Source organism: Bufo bufo, chromosome 9, assembly GCF_905171765.1.
Source record: "Bufo bufo chromosome 9, aBufBuf1.1, whole genome shotgun sequence".
NCBI classification, from domain to species: Eukaryota; Metazoa; Chordata; class Amphibia; order Anura; family Bufonidae; genus Bufo; species Bufo bufo.
Window position 1 is genome coordinate 223,288,445 of NC_053397.1, and position 22,502 is coordinate 223,310,946.

General features: G+C 49.5%; 1 protein-coding gene across 2 annotated transcripts; it reads right to left on the reverse strand.

The window, feature by feature from the left end:
• Window positions 1–1,663: 1,663 nt before the first annotated feature.
• ELOVL1 (ELOVL fatty acid elongase 1) lies at window positions 1,664–21,002 on the reverse strand. Of its 2 annotated transcripts, none has more exons than XM_040407823.1 (8): window positions 20,921–21,002; window positions 10,798–10,871; window positions 10,235–10,425; window positions 7,318–7,398; window positions 4,819–4,875; window positions 3,394–3,499; window positions 3,179–3,315; window positions 1,664–3,096 (listed from the first exon to the last, which is right to left on the reverse strand). In XM_040407823.1, exons 2-8 carry the CDS (start codon window positions 10,850–10,852, stop codon window positions 2,854–2,856), a joined length of 870 nt encoding a protein of 289 aa, XP_040263757.1. In that variant the 5' UTR covers window positions 10,853–10,871; window positions 20,921–21,002; the 3' UTR covers window positions 1,664–2,853. The 2 variants fall into 2 exon arrangements, with proteins under 2 accessions (XP_040263757.1, XP_040263758.1); XM_040407824.1 differs by lacking the exon at window positions 20,921–21,002 and adding an exon at window positions 20,428–20,551.
• Window positions 21,003–22,502: the final 1,500 nt, after the last annotated feature.

Below are 22,502 nucleotides of genomic sequence, written 5' to 3' on the forward strand. Positions count from 1 at the left end.
GGTGCAGTCACTGTGTACATACATTACTTATCCTGTACTGATCCTGAGTTACATCCTGTATTACACTCCAGAGCTGCACTCACTATTCTGCTGGAGCAGCCACTGTGTACATACATTACTTATCCTGTACTGATCCTGAGTTACATCCTGTATTATACTCCAGAGCTGCACTCACTATTCTGCTGGTGCAGTCCCTGTGTACATACATTACTTATCCTGTACTGATCCTGAGTTACATCCTGTATTATACTCCAGAGCTGCACTCACTATTCTGCTGGTGGAGTCACTGTACATACATTACTTATCCTGTACTGATCCTGAGTTACATCCTGTATTATACTCCAGAGCTGCACTCACTATTCTGCTGGAGCAGTCACTGTGTACATACATTACTTATCCTGTACTGATCCTGAGTTACATCCTGTATTATACTCCAGAGCTGCACTCACTATTCTGCTGGTGCAGTCACTGTGTACATACATTACTTATCCTGTACTGATCCTGAGTTACATCCTGTATTACACTCCAGAGCTGCACTCACTATTCTGCTGGAGCAGCCACTGTGTACATACATTACTTATCCTGTACTGATCCTGAGTTACATCCTGTATTATACTCCAGAGCTGCACTCACTATTCTGCTGGTGCAGTCCCTGTGTACATACATTACTTATCCTGTACTGATCCTGAGTTACATCCTGTATTATACTCCAGAGCTGCACTCACTATTCTGCTGGAGCAGTCACTGTGTACATACATTACTTATCCTGTACTGATCCTGAGTTGCATCCTGTATTATACTCCAGAGCTGCACTCACTATTCTGCTGGTGCAGTCACTGTGTACATACATTACTTATCCGGAGTTACCTTCTCCTACATCAGATGACTGTACAGATCATGGTGTAAACACGCAACATCCCAGGATGCAAATTACCAGAGCAAAACCCGCAGACACTGAACTAGCAGGGGATACAGAGAGATTTCTGTGACTCAACTATATAATCAATGGTGGGCAGCCATTTTGAGTAAGTGTTTCTCACCCACCCACATGAGGTACAGTTGTCCTTGGATCCGTCCTATACCTTTATTCCTCTGGTGAAGCTATTGGGGGTCATGGACGTTCAGGGAATATAATCCTTGTCCTTAACCATTTCCTCTCCAGCTTCATTCAGCAAAACAAAGACTGAAAAAAAGTGAATTCAATTTGCAACAATGTAATTTTTTTGCTTTCTGAAAATGTATGTAAAACATAACGAGACAAAATTGCCATTCACACTCAGTCTCAGGAAGAAGAACGAGCTTTATTATCGTTACCCCTCGAAGTCGGGAGGGTAAATGGATGGACCGATTCCCCTGATGGCGAGTTACAATCAGTGCAAGCGGCTGTGGTCACATCACAGCCAACAGGAAGTCCCCAGGTTACCGTCCCCGCAGTCGTTTCCACTCAGCAAGGTGACCTACCCCTTTAAGGCCTATCTGTAGCCACCCAGGGGAAGCTGTTTAAATCGGTTTGACCTATTTAGGACCTAGGTCTGCAACTACAACTCCCAGCAGCTCTCAGGGCACGATGAGATCTGTAGCCAGAAAACTGCAAGACAACTTAGGGAACCCATATGATCCAAGTCCATCTAGATCACGCCTTTGCATTGACTGCTTGGCATGCACCTCTCTGTGACTAGACGGCGCGCTAATGCTTTCCACCTGGGGGGGCACAAAGTGCGATCTTCTCTGCATAGTACATAACCGCCCGGAGCCTCCACCACAGGTACAGTATCATCTACAACAGCCTCAGCTTTGGAATTAAACCGTGTGCAATAAATCTCTTTTATTAATAGTATTACACAAAACTGATAAATATTCTGGCAGACTTGCGGATAAGTTACGCGGCGATCCGGGCCCGGTCCAGCTCCTCCTGTCTGGGCTGCCAGCATCTCGTTTACTAGGGCGCTAATCCTCCCCTAATCCTGGTGAACCAGCCTCTGCTGCCGCAAGGCTCAGGCGAGTCACAAGCTGCACCCAAGGTGGCGGACAGCGGCATTACAGTGTTACTATGGATGTAGCAATGAGTGACAATCAGTATGGACGGGGCACGGGGTGAAGGAAGGCATGAGGTGTAGTGAACGGGACTAGGAGCGTGAAAGAAGACAACCCTCCTCCTCCCCCTCTTTCAAATCAGGCAAATTCATGTAAATTTAACCTAAAATACATAAAAAAAAAAAAATTACACAAATACTGTCACCTCCTTCAAACAAGAATGACCTAGACAGTAAAAAAACAAAACAAAACAAAAAAAAGAACAAAGGTCCCGATATTCAAGTATTTCAGGATTCCTGCACCTCTAGCAAGCTGGGCACAGAGGTCTACAAAGAATAAAACCCAGTGCAAAAAACCATTAAAAATACAGGGCGAGGCCGGGCGCCTGGAGTTACGAGGAGCTGCTCCCCGGCCCGCATTCCAGGTGACAAGAGATATTGGAATGTGATGCAAAGGAATCCGGATTCTTGGAGATCGTTGCAGGACTACAGTACGGAGTGACGAGGGGGGAGTTTTTGGAAGGAGCCGGCCCCTTTTGTTTTTTCCGATGCTGGAGAACAGGGAGCTCAGACGGGGCGAACGTCAGACACACTTGCTTCATACAGTTTTTTTTTTTTTTAGGCACTTGAATTTTTTATTTTTTTTTGGCTGGTGTAAGCCCCCAGTTGAAGTCGGAAACCAGTTTGGCAGCTTGTACTGGCCATTGTACAGCTGGTTTTCTCGGTTTTAAGAAAAAGAATAATTAAAAAAAGAAACGACAACATCTTCCCACGTTTCCACCTGGGACAGGTTTCAGGGATCTCAGGCGTTGGTCTGGGTTTAGTTTTTCTTGGCTTTGCCGTTCTTGGCCTTGCCGTTCTGGTGCACGGCTCCGTTGGAGGAGATGCTGGCCTTGGGCAGGCGGCGTCCTTTGGTGTAGGCCTGGTACCAGAAATTAGAGAACAGAATGAAGAAGACGGTGCCGTAGATCCAGATGAGGTGGACGAAAATGGGGAACTGGTAGTCGCAGGAATCCATGAAGTAATACTGAGTAATGTGGATAGAGACCAGGACAAACTGGATCTGAGAGACAAAACAGAAGCGGGTGAGAAGGCGCCGATGACGTACGATGACCAGCTCAGGTAATGGCGGTCAGTGCTCTTACCAGCTGAATGGCCGTCATGTGTTTCTTCCACCATAGAAACTTCTGGAATCGTGGCCCAGCAGCAGACAGACCGTAGTAGAAGTACATAATGACGTGGACCATGGAGTTGATCATGGCGTGGAAGGAACCCATACCCCCTGTCGAGAAGAGATCAGTCAGAAGAAGAACAGAAGAGATGGACTCACAAGATCAAGATGGATGTCTGGAGTCCTCACCTGGACCGAACTTCACCCCCCACCACCAGCTCCAGGGCAGAACGGAGTGATGGAAGATGTGCAGGAAGGTGATCTGACCGTTCTTCTTCCTCAGGACAAAAAAGACCTGCGGTACGAGAAGACAAGAGGTGCAAACTGAGAAACGTGGAGCCAAGGAGCTGCTGCCCTGGAGAGTGGCGGATCGCAAATGCATCGTTTAATATCCCAAACCAGAGCATCTATAACTTGTGGGACTCTAACCACTCCCATCATCTATAACGCTAATATGTGGGACCCCAGCCACGGTGTAACAACCACTCCCATCATCTAGAACGCTAATATGTGGGACTCCAGCCACGGTGTAACAACCACTCCCATCATCTATAACGCTAATATGTGGGACCCCAGCCACGGTGTAACAACCACTCCCATCATCTAGAACGCTAATATGTGGGACCCCAGCCACGGTGTAACAACCACTCCCATCATCTAGAACGCTAATATGTGGGACTCCAGCCACGGTGTAACAACCACTCCCATCATCTAGAACGCTAATATGTGGGACCCCAGCCACGGTGTAACAACCACTCCCATCATCTAGAACGCTAATATGTGGGACTCCAGCCACGGTGTAACAACCACTCCCATCATCTAGAACGCTAATATGTGGGACTCCAGCCACGGTGTAACAACCACTCCCATCATCTATAACGCTAATATGTGGGACTCCAGCCACGGTGTAACAACCACTCCCATCGCTTACATTGCTAGGTCAGGGATCTACAACTGTGGTGGAAGAACAACTCCCATCATTAATAACCCTAGCATCTATAACATGTTACACTTCAGCTGTGCTGGAACAACAACTCTAATCGTTCATATACTTAGCTCAGTGATCTACAACTCCCATCATGAATATCATAGGTCAGGGACCTAAAACCTGTGACCTCCAGCTGTGGTGCAACAACCACTCCCATCATTTATATCCCAATAATATCTATAACCTGCTGCTCTGTGGTGCAACTACCACCCCCATCATGCCCAGGAATAACCTAAACAGCTGGCCTCTCATTTCTTATCCTCCTTTAATTAAAGGGGCGGGGGCGACAAGTTTTGGACTCGTGTCCTATCCACACAATAGAAGAGAACCATCTGATCAGTGGTGGTCCGTGACCTCCTGTAGTGGTCGAGCATGTCCGCTGTGGCTTCCTTCATCTCTAGGACACTGCTGGAGATTGTGGAACGTGGGATGAACGTAGCAGTAGCACACGTCCATCGCTCCATCCATAGAGGGGGAGGGGGACAGGACCCCTGTTCTTCTGATCGTGGGTACCCCCACCAGTCAGACTTATTTCCGATCTTGTGGATAGGCAATAACTTGAAATCTCGGCACAAACCCCTTCACGCCGTGACGTGTCTTTCTCTAGGGAATATGGCGGTACTCACCGTATCAAGCAGCTCTATAAACTTGGAGAAGAGGAAGAGCCAGGCTACCTGCACCATCTACGGAGAAGGAAACACAAAGAACCCCATTAATCTCACCCCAGCTATGTCTGACACCTAGTGATACATTGTAACAACCAAAACAGGTCAATGGGGTTGTCAGACAGAAAGTCCCTAGCAACCAGTCAGTCCCAGATGACTCGGCTTCAATTTAAGGAGGACCTGTCTGTCACCCCTCCTGATGTGAGTAATAACTACTTGCATCCTCCATGTAATAAGAATTTACGTTATGAATGAATTGCTAACAGTTTGCAATGAAGGTCCACCTGGGTGTAACCAGTTGAGGGTGCATCCCTGCACAGTCTGACATTATCCAACCTGTGCAGCCAATGCAGGGGCATGGCAAGGGAGTGGCAGACGGGGCGACCAGCAGTTCATTTCCATGGTGAAGCAGCGAGCCGACCGCTCCCTGCTTCACTGTTCTGCTGGTCTCCGCGCACACCCCCCCCCCCTTCGGGTCGCTTTTTGCGCTGCTCGCTGTGGGAGGAGCGCTGGAAGCCCCGGAATCGGCCTCCTGCACAGCCAGCACGATGTGCGCGTGGGAGCGTGTCCAGCGGCCGGATGTGCCGATCATCAGGGAAGCAGGTAAGTATTTGTGGGTTTTTATTTTCTTTCATGGAGAGGGCACTGGGGGCCACAAGGAGACCATGGATACAGTGAGGGGGTACAAACTGTGGTCATACCTACTGTGACGGGCACAAAGGTGGGCATAACTACAGTGAGGGTCACAATGTGGGCTTTATTACTGTGTGGTAGCACAGATTACCCTGGGATGGCTCGGTCTTACAGGACCAGCACAGCGCCCCCTACTGGGGACAGTCCCCATCGCTTCCTTATGTGATTATTCTTTTTTCCCTATGACCACAGCGACCTTGTTCCGGATCCAGCAGACATCCCGCCGACGCCAGCGACACCCTGGATGAGTATTGGTACCGCCGTGTACCCCATGATAGAGTTTATTAGGTGGGACTGGGCGAGTGTAGGTATGCACTGGGCGGAGGTAAAAGAAGTGGCTTAGTGTAAAAATAATTATAGAATTGCGTGCTGCTTAATTGCCCCCTCTTTATGTAAATTTGAGTGGCATGGAGAGGGGGGAAGGGGGGGGGACATCTTGAATCCTTGACCCGGGTGCAGGAACACCTAGCTACACCGCGGGCCAATGTCAGACTGTGCAACGAGACACCTACAACTGGTAACACCCAGTTGGACCATAATTACATACTGATAGAAATTCATGCATAAATTCTAGCAGGAATAATAGAGGAATGGTACAACATAGAGCCATATGAATAGAAGCTCCAGAATTATTATCGCATGGGGAATGCAAGTTGTTACTAAAACAGACATGTGAAGAGAGGTGAGAGGTCCTCCTTAAAGCAGAGTTGCCCCTAAACCGAGGGCAGGTGGCCTGACAGGACTTGATCTCCCTTCCCAATCTATGAAGGTACTCCTATACATCAGAGCCCTAAGCGGAAAACTGATCTGTCAAATGGTTCTTAAAGAGGACCTTTCATGGGTTTGTAGTAGGTGAGATAAATATCTGTACCTGCGGGGTACTTCCTGCTGTGCTGCCACCCTGCCTGGATTTTTAAATTAGCGCTCCTGCGCCCCGTTATGGCCCCTCGCAAATTTTGCGCTCATTATGCCAATACTGAGCATTGGAGCAATGGGGAGGAGACACAGTCTCTCTCTGTGGGGGTCTCCTTCTCCCCTGGCTGTAGCGCTGTCCAATCGCAGCGCATCACAGCCAGGGAGAAAAAAACTCTCACAGGGGACAGGGGAGAAGGAGACCCCCACAGAGAGAGACTGTGTCTCCTCCCCATTGCTCCAATGCTCAGTATTAGCATACTGAGCGCAAAATTTGCGGGGGGCCATAACGGGGCACAGGAGCGCTAATTTAAAAATCCAGGCTGGGTGGCAGCACAGCAGGGGGTACCCCGCAGGTACAGATATTTACCTACTACAAACCCATGAAAGGTCCTCTGAAGCCGAATGAAGACCACATTTTCAAAAAATATATAAAAATAATGTATTTGGCCTTTCGTCGCGCACGTGACATCTGTTGGTATCGGCCGCCATTCGTTCGTTTGACCCCAAGTCTATGGGCTCCATAAAAGAATTAGATGCGGATCCTTTATAAAAACACTGGGGTCGATTGAGCGCCACCTAATGGCTGACGGACCAGTAAAGAGTGATTCACTGCGCCCCTGGGGCGGGGGTGGACGGGAGGGTCCTAGTACCGGTTACCACGGCTGGAGATCATCAAACATCTCCCTGTGTTTGTAGAGCAAAGTCCAGCAGGTGGCGGCAGGTGGCACCATCTCCGGAGGAGGGGGAGGGCGTTGTTAGGGTCACTAAGAGACTATAGATTTCCTGGCGTTCTCACCTGCGGATGATCAATAATTGCCGCCGTGCCAGGCTACGCACAATCCCCTCACTCACCCGCAGAGCCATCGGTGAATCGGAGACGTCCACGGGGTCGCAGCGCCAGGTGTATCCGGTCAACCAGCCCGACATGAGGAACTGCGCCAAAGAGAGATAAATGCACAAGGATCGTTTAAACTTCGGCGCCGCAATCGCTTTATGGACGCTGTAAACGTTATCGCAGACTGATAACCACAAGGTCTGCTCCCGGTCACATCATGAGGAGAGAGAGACCCGTGACCAGGGTGTAATGGAAAATCCTAAAAAAAAACTTTTTATATTCTACAGTTCAGTTCCACTGCTTGCTGTCAGTGAATGGAAGACTGCTTATATCCATGAGGGTGAAAACCTGTCCTGATGCAATACTCTTCACAGCTCAGGGTTTGTTACAAGTGTATTCAGTCCAGACCACCCTCTGAACAGCCTGGACTGCACTGACACATTGTGACAAACTATCAGCACAGGAGAGAGATTCGTGCTGCCGACGCTACTGGCTCACAGAGGACTGGACCAGGCTGGATACACCTGTAACAAACCCCCAGTTGCAAGAGGCATTATGAAAAAACAGGAACGTCTGTACATGCCTAATGCTTCTCACAGCTGATGGTTTGTTACAGTTGTATCCAGTCTACAGAATCCTATGTGAGCTAAGGGCTCTTTCACACTTGCGTTCTTTTGTTCCGGCATAGAGTTCCGTCGTCGGGGCTCTATGCCGGAAGAATCCTGATCAGGATTATCCTAATGCATTCTGAATGGAGTGAAATCCGTTCAGGATGCATCAGGATGCCTTCAGTTCCGGAATGGAACGTTTTTTGGCCGGAGAAAATACCGCAGCATGCTGCGCTTTTTGCTCCGGCCAAAAATCCGGAAGACTTGCCGCAAGGCCGGATCCGGAATTAATGCCCATTGAAAGGCATTAATCCGGATCCAGCCTTAAGCTAAACGTTGTTTCGGCGCATTGCCGGAGCCGACATTTAGCTTTTTCTGAATGGTTACCATGGCTGCCAGGACGCTAAAGTCCTGTTTGCCATGGTAAAGTGTAGTGGGGAGCGGGGGAGCAGTATACTTACCGTCCGTGCGGCTCCCCGGGCGCTCCAGAGTGACGTCAGGGCGCCCCACGCGCATGGATGACGTGATCGCATTGGACAAGTCATCCATGCGCATGGGGCGCTCTGACGTCATTCTGGAGCGCCCCGGGAGCCGCACAGACTGTAAGTATACCGCTCCCCGCTCCCCACTACTACTATGGCAACCAGGACTTTAATAGCGTCCTGGCTGCCATAGTAACACTGAACGCATTTTGAAGACGGATCAGTCTTCAAATGCTTTCAGTACACTTGCGTTTTTCCGGATCCGGCGGGTAATTCCGGCAAATGGAGTACACGCCGGATCTAGACAACGCAAGTGTGAAAGAGGCCTTACATCAGCAGCACAAACCCCTCTCCTGTCCCGTTACAATGTATCAGTCCGGAGTCGAGGCAGTTTACAGAGGGTTGTCTAGACTGGATACAATTGTAACACAACCTCAGCTGCAAGAAGCATTACTTCTAGGTCAGTACACACCGAAGGCTTCGTTCACATCACCGTTCAGGCTTTCCGTTCTCCTGCCCAGTTTAGGAGCAGTAGAACGGAAAGGACGGGTTCGGCACATAACGGAGCCTACGGACCCCATAGACTATAATGAAGTCCGCTAGGTTTCCGCTCAAGAGAGGCTGAACGGTGATGTGAACGAAGCCCAACACTTCTCACAGCTGAGGGTATGTTGCAGAACTTTCCGTTAAGGGCTCTTGCACACGACCGTATGTATTTTGCAGTTTGCAAAAAACTGACCCGCAAAAAATACGGATGACAACCGTGTGCATTCCGTATTTTGTGGAACAGAACAGCTGGCTCCTAATAGAACAGTCCTATCCTTGTCCGTAATTCTGACAATAATAGGACATGTTCTATTTTTTTGTAAAACGGAAATACGGACATATGGAAACGGAATGCACACAGAGTAACTTCCGTTTTTTTTCTGAACCATTGAAATTAATGGTTCCGTATACGGTCCACAAAAACCCCGGAAAGAATATACGTTTGTGTGCATGAGCCCTTAGGCATACGGCTGTTCCGCAATACACGGGTCACCAGCAGTGGGCATTCCACATCACAGATGCAACCAATTCACTTGAATGCGTCCGCAAATCCGGAGATGCGGTACGGAACGGAACCACTACGGAGTGCTTCTGTGGTATTCCATTCCGTGCTTCTGTTCTGCAAAAAGATAGAACTTGTTCTATCTTCTTGCTGGAACGGATGGATCGCGGACCCCATTCAAGTAACCCGTATTTTTTTTGCGGACCCATTGAAGTGAATGGTTCTGCATATGGTCCGCAAAAAAAAAAAAAAAAAGGAACGAACACGGAAAGAAAGCCCTTAAGCTTTGGGCCCGATACTCTTGCCATTTTCGGGAGTGTAAAGAGGTGACTGATACATTTTACCTGCACTGATACATTGTAGCAAAGTATCACCACAGGATGGAGATTTATGTTCATGATGTTTTAGCTCAAAGAGGATAGTCTAGACTGGATGCAGTTGTAACAAACCCTCACCTGTGAGATGCATTACTTCAATATGGATTCTCACCCTGTGGATGAAAACCGGAATATCCGTACACACAACACTTCCCACAGCTGAGGGTTTGTTGCAGTTGTGTCCCATCTAGACAAACCTCATTGCTGTCCTGATAGCTTGTTACAATGTATCAGTGCAGGCAAACTGCATCAGACTGGAGTCCACGGACTCAACTGAAGCAAACATGAATGTTTCCATTCACTGACTGAAGAAGGCATAGATCCTGAAAGAAAGATGACAGCAAGTAGAGATCTTGAAATTAGAACACACCCCGGGGGGGGTGACCCTCTCCCCTCCTAACCCACAAGGCCCGACTCACCTCGTATACGATATAAGCAGACACGGCAACCAGGCTGAAATTATAGACCACCATCAATGGCTTGAGGTCAAAGGGCTTCCGATTGGCCATTAGCCTTGGTCCCAGGGACAGAACAAAGTAGACGTAGCCCAGCAGGATGGACGCGGGCAGGAACGGGGAGTGCATGAGGGGGTAATGCCCTATTCTGGCATCTGAGGGAAGACAAGATGATTACCGATTGTGCATGAGGGGTTAAACTGCAGAGAAAAGCGAGCGCGATACATCAAGACTGTTGGGGTGAGAGGTAATTACAGCGCTCAGGACTGACGTCTGGGGAGAAGAAGCCCAATTAGAGATTCAGGGAGGATCATTACATAAACCCACGCGTTTCACTGACTGTGTGTGTGGGGAGCAGCACCCGGGCGGGCAGGTGACGGCGTCATAGGGTGCCAGCAGCTTGTCATTTGTATAAGGATCTACATCGCTTGATAGCAGTACCTGCGCCGGGCTCTGCGCAGTCAGACCCTCCGGAACTTAAAGCTATATGCAGCAGGGAGGGCCGTACTGAGCATCAGAGCACCTACCTGCTCCCTTCATTAATTCTTCATAGCGCTGCCACCATCCCGAGAGGACCTCCATCTTCACAGCTGTTCACAACCTGCAAAGACACAGCAAACACGGCTCAGTGCCGGAGAACCACACAAGGACTAATGCCCATCAAGAGCCCCCCAAAAACAAGTGGCAGCCCATCCAAGACAAACGTCCCGGAGAGTAGGCTTGTAAGACCTCTGCCTGATGTCAGTGAATGGGGGGGGGGGGCAAATCGAATATATATATTGAAGATCAGACGATATCACAACCGGTCTCCCAGAATATGTAGATTTGCATTTTCGCTGCTCTGTATTTATCTGTACATAGTCATGAATGCTCAGGCGCACCCCTTTAATCTGCCCCATACAGGGCGCCCTCATTTCCACACTTGCCCCCCCGCTTCCTTGTCTCATGGTGTACGGCTAAGGCGAGTTGATCTGATCGCCCCTGATCTGTGAAGAGCGGCCGTCACATAGATGCAGAGGGAGGCGAGAATCATCCCAAATGATCAGAGACAAGGCGGGCGAGGGAGGGGCGCCACACAGGGACACAGAGGCAGGAAACCGGATACGGCTGAGATCAAGGGACCATGAAAAGCCCTGTAAAATTCTCACATTCTGTATTATTTTTTACCATTTCAAAATCTCCGCTTGCTGTCGGCAAATGGACACCTTCTAATTTATGCCCAGAGGCCGACCCAATATCCAGGAAAACACATCAGAGCAAACCTCTCCTGTCTTGATAGTTTGTTACAATGTATCAATGCCGGAAAAATGTATCCAGAAGAATGGATATAATTGTAACAAACCCTCAGCTAAGAGAAGTGTTGGGTGTGCGCAGATGTTGTGGTTTTCATCCACAGGGCGAGAATCCATATAGAAGAAAGGCTTCTCATAGCTGAGATTTTGTTACAATTGTATCCAGTGTAGATCATTATCTGTAAACCACCTCCACTCAAGGCTGATGCATTTTACCTGCACTGATACATTGTAACAAATCATAAACACAGCAGAGAGATATGTACTGCTGTGTAGCTCAGAGGATGGTGTAGACTGGATACAACTGTAACAAACCCTCAGCTGAGAGAAGCATTAGGTATGTACACTACAGACATTACAGCTTTCATCCACAGGGTGAGAATCTATCTAGACGTAATACTTCTTACAGCTGAGGGTTTGCTACACTTGTATGCAAGTAAAATATACATCATCAGCACAATACTCTCTCCTGCCCTGATTATTTGTTACACTGTGTCAGTGCAGGTGATCAGGCTACAGCCCAGAGTGGGTACACTGGATACAATTGTAACAAACTCTCAGCCGTGTGAAGCATTAGGCTACTTTCACACTTGCGGCAGTGTGATCCGCTGACCTGCCGCTGACTGAAAGCATTTGTGAGATGGATCCGGATGGATCACAAATGCATTGCAAGGACGGATCTGTCGTGTATCTTTTTCACATTTTTACCGGTCTGCGCATGCGCAGGCCGGAAGGACGGATCCGGCATTCCGATATTTTGAATGCTGGAACCGGCACTAATACATTCCTATGGGGTAAAATGCCGGATCCGGCATTCAGGCAAATCTTCAGTTTTTTTCGCCGGAGATAAAACCGTAGCATGCTGCGGTTTTCTCTTTTGCCTGATCAGTCAAAACGACTGAACTGAAGACGTCCTGATGCATCCTGATCGGATCGCTCTCCATTCAGAATGCATGGGGATAAAACTGATCAGTTCTTTTCCGGTATTGAGCCCCTAGGACGGAACTCTATGTCGGAAAAGAATAACGCTGGTGTGAAAGTGCCGTTCATTGTCTGTCCATGCAACTCCTTGTATTATGCTGCAAAGTAAAAAATGTTCATTCATGGACAGTAAGAAGAGATCTCGAAAATATATTATAATGTGGCAGACCGTATTTTCCAATAACTAAGCTGCACGTACATGGGGAGGGGGGGGGGGGGAAATCCGTCCATAGCTCCGAAGATTGGACGCAGCCCGTCGTATTTTGTACTATCCAGCACGACGGGGAAACAACCCCCCAGTCATCACCGTCACCTAAAAATGACATTACAGTTGACACTTAAACGACCCCAGAAGGGATCCTTACGTCCAGTAACCCTCCCTGGTCTGGTCATGTCAGCGTGAAATGAATCCGCTCGCTCCATCATGTCAGCGTGAAATGCGTCCGCTCGCTCCATCATGTCAGCGTGAAATGCGTCCGCTCGCTCTACCTTCACTGTAATTATACTCTTTGCATTTTCCTATTTGACACCAGACTTGATCCCAAGGCCTGTCTGTACATGGCGGCTGCGCGGCGCGTCCCCGGGACTGGAGGGGATGTCTCTCCTCTCCACCCTGCTCAGCCACAGAGCTGTCACTTGCAGCTGGGTGTATGTCACAAGAACGAGACCAGCAAGTCACCTCCACCTGGACATGCTGTCAGTGCCGCCCTTTGTCACAGCTCCTCCATCAGCGCTGTCACCAAATCTCACGCTAACAGCTAACGCATTTCAGTGGTTACAAAGCTATAACTCCCATTATGTTAGAGAGGGACTAGATGGTCATGTGGTTATAAGGGGGGGCAGAGCTTCTGGTAACATGGGGGCCCCAATGCTCAGGGACAGGGGTGTAGGTAGAGGTGGCAGTCACACCCGGGCCCTGGTGCCTGAGGGGGGCCAAAGGTCTCTCTGCCACAGAAGACGATGCCGGTATTGTAAATGACACATGGTTAGTGGGGGCCCGGTTAGAAGCTTTCCTGTGGGGCCCAGGAGTGGAGTGTAGGAACAGCCGAGCCGTGAACAGAGCGATCCTACTATGCACACGAGCGATTCACTTTCATCCCGTATGTGCAGATGCACTTGTCAACCACTATTATTCACAACTGTCTTGACCTGAAACGCGTGAGAAGCAGAAGTTCTGTCAGTGGTATTTAGGTGGCATTATGATAAAGGACAGACGATTGTACAGATCTGGACGCTGGAGCTGGTCAGTCTAGCAGAGTGGAGTTTGTCATTTGTCTCTTCTTATCTGGAGAGGACGTATCAATATATAATATTTTGCATACAAAGTCAGCTTTGCTACATCTGTAGGTCGATACGGCACAGTGCAAGGTCAGGGGTCTGGTACAGGACATTCACCTCTCTGCTTCATAGGATTTCTCAGGCCTAAAGGGGCCGTCAGGATTAGGAAACATGGCCGCTTCCTTCCAGGACCAGCTCCACACCCTTCACAGGTGGCGTCTGGGGCCGAGCGGCAATACCACACATGACCTGTGAGTGGGTCTGGAAGCAATCAGCCATGTTTGTGCAATCCTGAGATGATGGAAAAGTAGTGACGTGACAACAGGCCATTACATGTCCACATGGCTCCGACTACAAGCAGTGATTACGAGGGATGATGGCAGAGCAACGATCCCAGAAAGACTCAAGAACATGAAGGAAAGGAAAGGAAACCAAGGCGGTGACGCCGGAGTCAGTAAGGGAGAAGTGCCACGAAAACGGTGGCCACGGAAAAGGCTGATATCCGGGGGAAAAAAGGCAACCAGTCTGGAATCACAATCCTTTTGCAGGTACCACCCGACGCCCTCTTATTTTGCGCTTTGATTGTTGCAAATCACTTGTGACCGCCGCTGGTATTACCTATGGGGGCTGCGACATTTTATGTTTGCTACAGCAGAACCACGGGGACGTGAAGCCGCAGGAACACGTGATGTCACACGGTGCCCTTGTAATCCACATCACATAGCAGAGAAATATGCCTTGCACCACTGGACTGGAACATGTGGCAGAAGCGCGGGGCTGACCCTTAGACTTCGTCCGTGGCGCAGTTTGCACTTTGCACTGCCAAGGAATCTGCTGCCCCCATTCAATTAGGCTAATCCACGTGCAGCTACTCGTGTAACCGGGGTGCGCCCCTGAGGCCAGTGACTGGCTGTAGCGATCACGTGTTGGGAGGACCGGCGCGGGATCTGCCAGGTAATTAATGATCCCTTCTGTCCTGTGTTGTCAGGTTTCTTTAAAGGACATCTGATTAGTCCCCATGGCACTGGCTGACCGGTTACATGTGCGTCTGTGTTGGGCCCTGTTCAGATGTGTCCGCGTTGCTGAGAATGATGTTATAATATATGCAAATGAGCCTCTAGGATCAACGGAGGCCTTACAGTTACACGCCCTCGCCACTTTAATTGACGGGGCCAGGCTTTATAATGTTTACACGGCCTTGTCCGGTCAATTAAAGTGCAAAAGGGCGTGGAAGCTGCAGAGAAAACAGAGCCTCTAGGTGTAATGGCAACGCCCTTGTTGCTCCTAGAGGCTCGTTTGCATATATTTATATTTTATTTGCTGGAACAGGTACAAATCTGACCGGTGCTTGGCGTGGCTAGCTACAAGTGACGGGGCAGGTACAGTCGCCCATGACTTGTGACCAGTGATGCCCAACCTGCGGCCCTCCAGCTGTTGCAAAACTACAACTCCCACCATGCCCTGCTGTAGGCTGTCCAGGCATGCTGCGAGTTGTAGTTTTGCAACAGCTGGACGGGCGCAGCTTGGGCATCCCTGACTCAGACTAAGCTGTAGTACCGGGCACAGCTGCTGCGCCCCTTCTTCATGATTCTGGACCCCCACCAATCAAGCAATGATGCTCTATTCATCCTAAGGATCCTCCCGGAACAGAAGAACAACAACACACTTATAATAATGAGTATATCAATGCCAGCTAATATAATATGCCCCCCCCCTCCCCAGACCCTCCCCCGAGCAGCCGCTACCTCACTGCAGCCAGGTGGTGTCTATAGTCGTTGGATACTGACTGCTACAAAGTGTCAGTTGGACTAGGCTCCGCCCACAGGCAAGGAGCTCCGCCCCAGCAGGAGACGTTCCTCTGCTAGTTATTCCTGGGAGAGCTGGCACATTATACCCATCTATAACAACCTGCAGTCTGATTAACCCTTTCAGTGGTTCTGTGGCGTCTCTTTCATAGGCTTCTCACGCTGAAGCCGTGAACCCGCAGTGATGGCGGCTGCACTTATCTCTGAGGCAGTAATCGGTAGCTGCGCAGGAGAATGTGTCATGCGTCGGACGTTATCTGCAGATTGGTTTTATCGACAAGTTCTTTTCAACTTTTTATCTTACAGATAATGACGCAGTGAAGTCCTAAAGGAGCGGTTACAGCCCTGCCGGGGGCGCCGTTCAGTACCATGAGCTCATTACCGTCCGCTCTGCAGGGCGCAGCCACGTGGCACAAAAAAATCCATTCGGATTTGCCACAGGTTTCACTCTGCATTATAATGGACAGAAAGGAGCGCCACGCTGCGGATGTCAAATTCCTGCATTCATTATGCGGTCTGAGCGCGCCACTTGTCGCCATATATTCCACTTTGCTGCCACTGTATTAGGGTCCATTCACACATCCGTAATACACCCGGCCAGCACCCCCCATAGAACTGCAATTGCGGACAAGAATAGAACATGTTCTATTTTTTTGGGGGAGCCGCGGACCAGAAGATCAGGGCCGCGCTCCGGAAATGCGGAGGTGGACAGCACACTGTGTGCAATCCCCACCTCTTCCAGCCTCATAGCGAATGAATGGGTCCGGATTCGTTCTGCGACGTTGCGGAAAGGATCCGGACATGTGAATGGACCTTGGGCCTTATCCAGACATCAGTGATTCACGGACAGTACACGTACCCAATGATCATACATCTGATTTATCACCATCAGTCGGATCCATCATGCCCAATATAGTCTATGGATCCGTAAAAAAACCAGACACAACGCTGATGGAATCCATGCTCAGTCAGTGGTTTTTCAAGGACAGAACGGACATCGTCACGAACACGGACGTGTGAATGAGGCCTTACACTGTGGACTTTCCGCCTGCAGCACAATAGCTTAAAGTGTATGGGGGTCTTAAGACTAGCCAATCAGGTGCGATCTTGATATTTAGGTGGGTGCAGTTGTCAGGTCCGGATCTCGCTGGATCCATTGTCCCCTGTTGCTTTCCATCCTGTATTACACAGGCCGATCGAGCAAAAGCGTTCCTTCCCAGCAATCGCCTTCTAGAGGAGACCACTGCTATTACATGGCGCGGTCTCCTCCGCAGTATGGAGAGAAGCGATCACTAGGCCATCACTCGTCCCTATCCTGTCTAGCAGATTCTAATTAGACAGCACGATCTGCCGCCAGATCATCTGCCGAAAAATCGCTAGGTGTAGTAAAGCGAGAACTGCTGCAAACAAACTCAGCTCAGATACATATGGAGGGGTCAGTATTACTTGCTCAATCTGCACGCTGGTGTCAGCGGTTGTAGGGTCGCTGTGTCATCCGGCAGAAAGTATGGCGGGGATACGTGTCATTGGGGTTGTGTCTGCAGTAAGGGCATGGATTTTGCAAGCGCCATTCAGATGAATGAGAAATTTCTGCAACAAATCTGCCGCATGTGAATTCACCTTTAAAGGGGTCCTCTCACTTCAGCGAGTGGCATGTAGAGAAAGTTAATACAAGGCGCTTACTAATGTATTGTAATTCTCCATATTGCCTCCATTGCTGGCTGGATTCCTTTTTCCATTACATTACACACGGCTCGTTTCCATGGTTACGACCACCCTGCAATCCAGCAGTGGTCATCGTGCTTGCAAAATATAGAACACCGGCCCATGTGCGCTCCCACGGTCCCGGCCACCAGGGGAGGCCAATGGTTTTTCCTATAATGTGCAAGCAAGACCACCACTGATGGATTGTAGGATGGTCGTAACCATGGAAACAAACTGTGTATAATGTGATGGAAAAATGAAGCTAGGCAGCAATATAGAGAATCACAATACATTAGTAAGTGCCTGGTATTAAAGGGGTATTCCCATCACAGACAATGGGGGACCCGCACCTACAACGAGAACGGAGCGGGGAGAGCTGTGGCTGGAGGACCCCGGATTTCCTGGGGTCTGTCCATCACCAAGCAGTGCTCCCATAGAAGTGAATGGGAGCGCACCGCGCACGTGCGGCCCCCGCTCCCATTCATTTCTATGGGGCAGACGGAAATAGCTGAGCCAGCGATCGGCTATTTTCGGCGGCCCCATAGAAATGGAGGGCGGCTGCGCATGCGCAGTGCGCCCTCTGTCCATTGTCTGTGATGGGATAACCCCTTTAACTTTCTCTACATGATAAATGCCATTTGCTGAAGTGAGGGGGGTTTCATTTCTAAAAGTTAGAGGCAGTGTGGTCAGAGGGGCTTAGAACATAATAGAAGAGAATCACATCCACCAATCCCTCAACCCTCACGGCCGCTCTTTACCCAGTCCCTGGCAGAGGTAAGTCACCGGTGCTCTTTACCCAGTCCCTGGCAGAGGTAAGTCACCGGTGCTCTTTACCCAGTCCCTGGCAGAGGTAAGTCACCGGTGCTCTTTACCCAGTCCCTGGCAGAGGTAAGTCACCGGTGCTCTTTACCCAGTCCCTGGCAGAGGTAAGTCACCGGTGCTCTTTACCCAGTCCCTGGCAGAGGTAGGTCACCGGTGCTCTTTACCCAGTCCCTGGCAGAGGTAAGTCACCGGTGCTCTTTACCCAGTCCCTGGCAGAGGTAAGTCACCGGTGCTCTTTACCCAGTCCCTGGCAGAGGTAAGTCACCAGTGCTCTTTACCCAGTCCCTGGCAGAGGTAGGTCACCGGTGCTCTTTACCCAGTCCCTGGCAGAGGTAAGTCACCGGTGCTCTTTACCCAGTCCCTGGCAGAGGTAAGTCACCGGTGCTCTTTACCCAGTCCCTGGCTGAGGTAGGTCACCGGTGCTCTTTACCCAGTCCCTGGCAGAGGTAGGTCACCGCTGCTGACATGTTTCTGCTTGTCAGACAGTAGCTAGTGAGCAGCCTGGCACTTGACTGGCCCTGCGGGTTCCACGGCATCCCTTGGCAGACCTACATCATTCCTCCAGTTTTGCATTCAATAATTTAGAATTTCCTGATCATGTAGCGCTGGTCCGCGGATTCTATCAGATAAACCAGCGCCCATAACACTCCTTTATTATCAGAACTCGGCCGACACATTCTGCCCTAAAACATCTGATGGGCAAAACTTACATTAGCCTCACAATGGGTGCCTATAATTAGGGGTCATCTCCAGCTTGGCTCCTATAGGGTTAAGCGGGGCTTCTAACCCCAGGTGTTGGCCCCATTGTTGTTGTGCAGAGGGCCGGGTCCGTGTACAATCACCGCCACACGTTCACACCCAGATTATTCTTTTTTATTGTTATAGAAGGGAAAGGTGACGAAACGCCCACAGTGCACACCCGGGTGCCAAGACTTCCAGTTTACTCCCTAGAGACAGTCCGAGAGGGCACAACCCCAATTAGCTTTACAATTTAAAGGAGCACCCAGCCTAAGGCCTCTTGCACGCGAACGTAAGGGATCCGTGCCCGTGGGGCAGCCGCATGTGGATCACAGACCCATTCACTTGAATGGGGTCCGCGATCTGTCCGTTCCGCAAAAAGATAGAACGGAAGCACGGAATGGAACACCACAGAAGCACTCCGCAGTGCTTCAGTGGGGTTCCGTACCGCATCTCTAGACCCATTCAAGTGAATGGGTCCGCATCTCTGATGCAGAACGCACACGGCTGGGGACTTGTGTATGGCGGAACTGTCGCATGCGGCCCGCACCATGGGCATGGAGCCCTTACGTTCATGTACAAGAGGACTAAGGGCTCATGCACACAAACGTATATTCTTTCCGTGTCCGCTCCGTTTTTTTTTTTTGCTGACCGTATACGGAGCCATTCATTTCAATGGGTCCGCAAAAAAAATATGAAGTTACTCTGTGTGCATTCCGTTTCCGTATGTCCGTATTTCCGTTCCGCCAAAAAATAGAACATGTCCTATTATTGTCCACATTACGGACAAGGATAGGATGTTCTATCAGGGGCCGTCATCCGTATTGTTTGCGGACCGCAAAATACATACAGTCGTGTGCATGAGCCCTAAAGCCTCATCCGAACTCTGCTGCGCTTGATTTTCAGCTAGGGAAACGCAGACAGAAATAATGGCGACTCTGTCTCCGCTTCCACTGATGTCGGCGACCGATGCGGAGGAAGGAAACGGAGGGGAAGCGTTTCTCAGCTCCTGACCTCACGAGACCCATAACATTACGAGTCCTTTAGTGACAAATGAGAGACAGGCGTGTTCCCTGCTGACATCACGCAGCATGAGACGGCACATCAGATACCACCCCACAGTCACATGAGACACCCCGTCACCGGGTGACAAGCCGCACCACCAGCCACCGTCCCCTCCTGATCACACCCACAGTCGTACGCAGAGGCCATCACCTACCTTCACCTCTCACCTACTTACCCAAAGATGCAATGTCCTCTCAAGAGTCACTATTTAACAAAGGACTTAAGTCCGCTCAGGCACGGCTCCCCTCCCCCTCCCCGGAGTTCATAGTCCCTGGTTCTAGGACTTTGCAGGTTGGTCCCCTCACATGTGGGGTGGTCTCTGCAGATCGCTTGACATTCCACCTCGCCCACAAGTCCTGGGCGCAGCCTCCCCTACTCAGGGCCCCTACATAATTACCAACTGCTGAGGGCACAAGAAAGTCCCTCAAACAAGATGCCTCCTGCCCGGTGATCTCACAAGACTCATACTCACCTTGCGTTATCTACCGCCTTACATAGGACTGCCAGAAAACCTACTGAGTGACGTGAACTCAGAGGATGGTCAGGATGCTTCAATGACAAAGTAAACTCTGCTACATCTGTCCAGAAATGCTCCTCCAGTCTTCCTGTGAAGTTTCGGGCTCCACCGCCTGCCACCTCGAGCACCTGATTTCACCATGGACGATCACACCCATCCTTCCCCTTTCTCGCCCGCCTCACCCTCCTCGCTCTATAGGCTCACACAAAACACTCCAGATGTGACAGACTTTAGACAAGAGTGCAGGGGGTGGCAGAGAGAGCGTCCCTCCACCCTGTGCCTGGCACCCTCAGCGGCTGGGACATGCACACACTTCGCGCTTAACCACCTCCTGCCCGGCATCAGTCATGGGCCTGTTACCCATTGACACACCTCATGGGACCGATGGCTCCCAGCCGGACCGGTGCCCTCAGGTGCCAACTTTGGCGATCTGGAAGAAGTTGCTTACCTGAGGTTGTGAAGGGGATCCCTGACACTCCCAAGCCTGACAGAGAGAGCGTGAAAGAGGGAAAGGAGGAAGGAAGGAGAAAGAGAGGGAGATCTGGGTAACCACACCCCGTGTGACTCAACTGCACTCTGCAAACAGAGATCCTGCCTGCTGGTAATTAGGGAGGGCTCTGAACTGGAACAGCGGCGAGGCAGGGCCGAGCAGGCAGCACACCCTCCCTGCAGGCAGCCGCCCCACCACACCCTCCTGCCGCTGGAGGGAGACTACAAAGTCCAGCAGGAACAACCAATCTACCTGTAGTTATAAAGTGTCACTCCAGCCTCCGACTACTATATGTAACAGTATATACAATGTATCTGTAGTTATAGTGTCACTCCAGCCTCCGACTACTATATGTAACAGTATATACAATGTATCTGTAGTTATAAAGTGTCACTCCAGCCTCCGACTACCATAAGTAACAATATATACAATGTATCTGTAGTTATAAAGTGTCACTCCAGCCTCCGACTACCATAAGTAACAATATATACAATGTATCTGTAGTTATAAAGTGTCACTCCAGCCTCCGACCACTATATGTAACAGTATATACAATGTATCTGTAGTTATAAAGTGTCACTCCAGCCTCCGACTACCATAAGTAACAATATATACAATGTATCTGTAGTTATAAAGTGTCACTCCAGCCTCCGACTACTATATGTAACAATATATACAATGTATCTGTAGTTATAAAGTGTCACTCCAGCCTCCGACCACTATATGTAACAGTATATACAATGTATCTGTAGTTATAAAGTGTCACTCCAGCCTCCGACCACTATATGTAACAGTATATACAATGTATCTGTAGTTATAAAGTGTCACTCCAGCCTCCGACCACTATATGTAACAGTATATACAATGTATCTGTAGTTATAAAGTGTCACTCCAGCCTCCGACTACTATATGTAACAGTATATACAATGTATCTGTAGTTATAAAGTGTCACTCCAGCCTCCGACCACTATATGTAACAGTATATACAATGTATCTGTAGTTATAGTGTCACTCCAGCCTCCGACTACTATATGTAACAATATATACAATGTATCTGTAGTTATAAAGTGTCACTCCAGCCTCCGACTACTATATGTAACAGTATATACATTGTCTCTGTAGTTATAAAGTGTCACTCCAGCCTCCGACTACTATATGTAACAATATATACAATGTATCTGTAGTTATAGTGTCACTCCAGCCTCCGACTACTATATGTAACAGTATATACAATGTATCTGTAGTTATAGTGTCACTCCAGCCTCCGACTACTATATGTAACAGTATATACAATGTATCTGTAGTTATAAAGTGTCGCTCCTGTTCTCAGTAAATTTGCTGGGGCTGATGTCCTGGCTCCGGGCCGGCCCCCGCCACTCCCTTGACGACTTTTTTTTTTTACACCAAAAACCAGCGTCACAATCTTTGCAAATGACCCCCAACATATATAAGACATAAAGCAATACACCACGAGGTGGGGATGTTTGGGGTACAAGGTACCACTCCATGCACTGACTAGCCCAAGCTGTTTTACACCGGT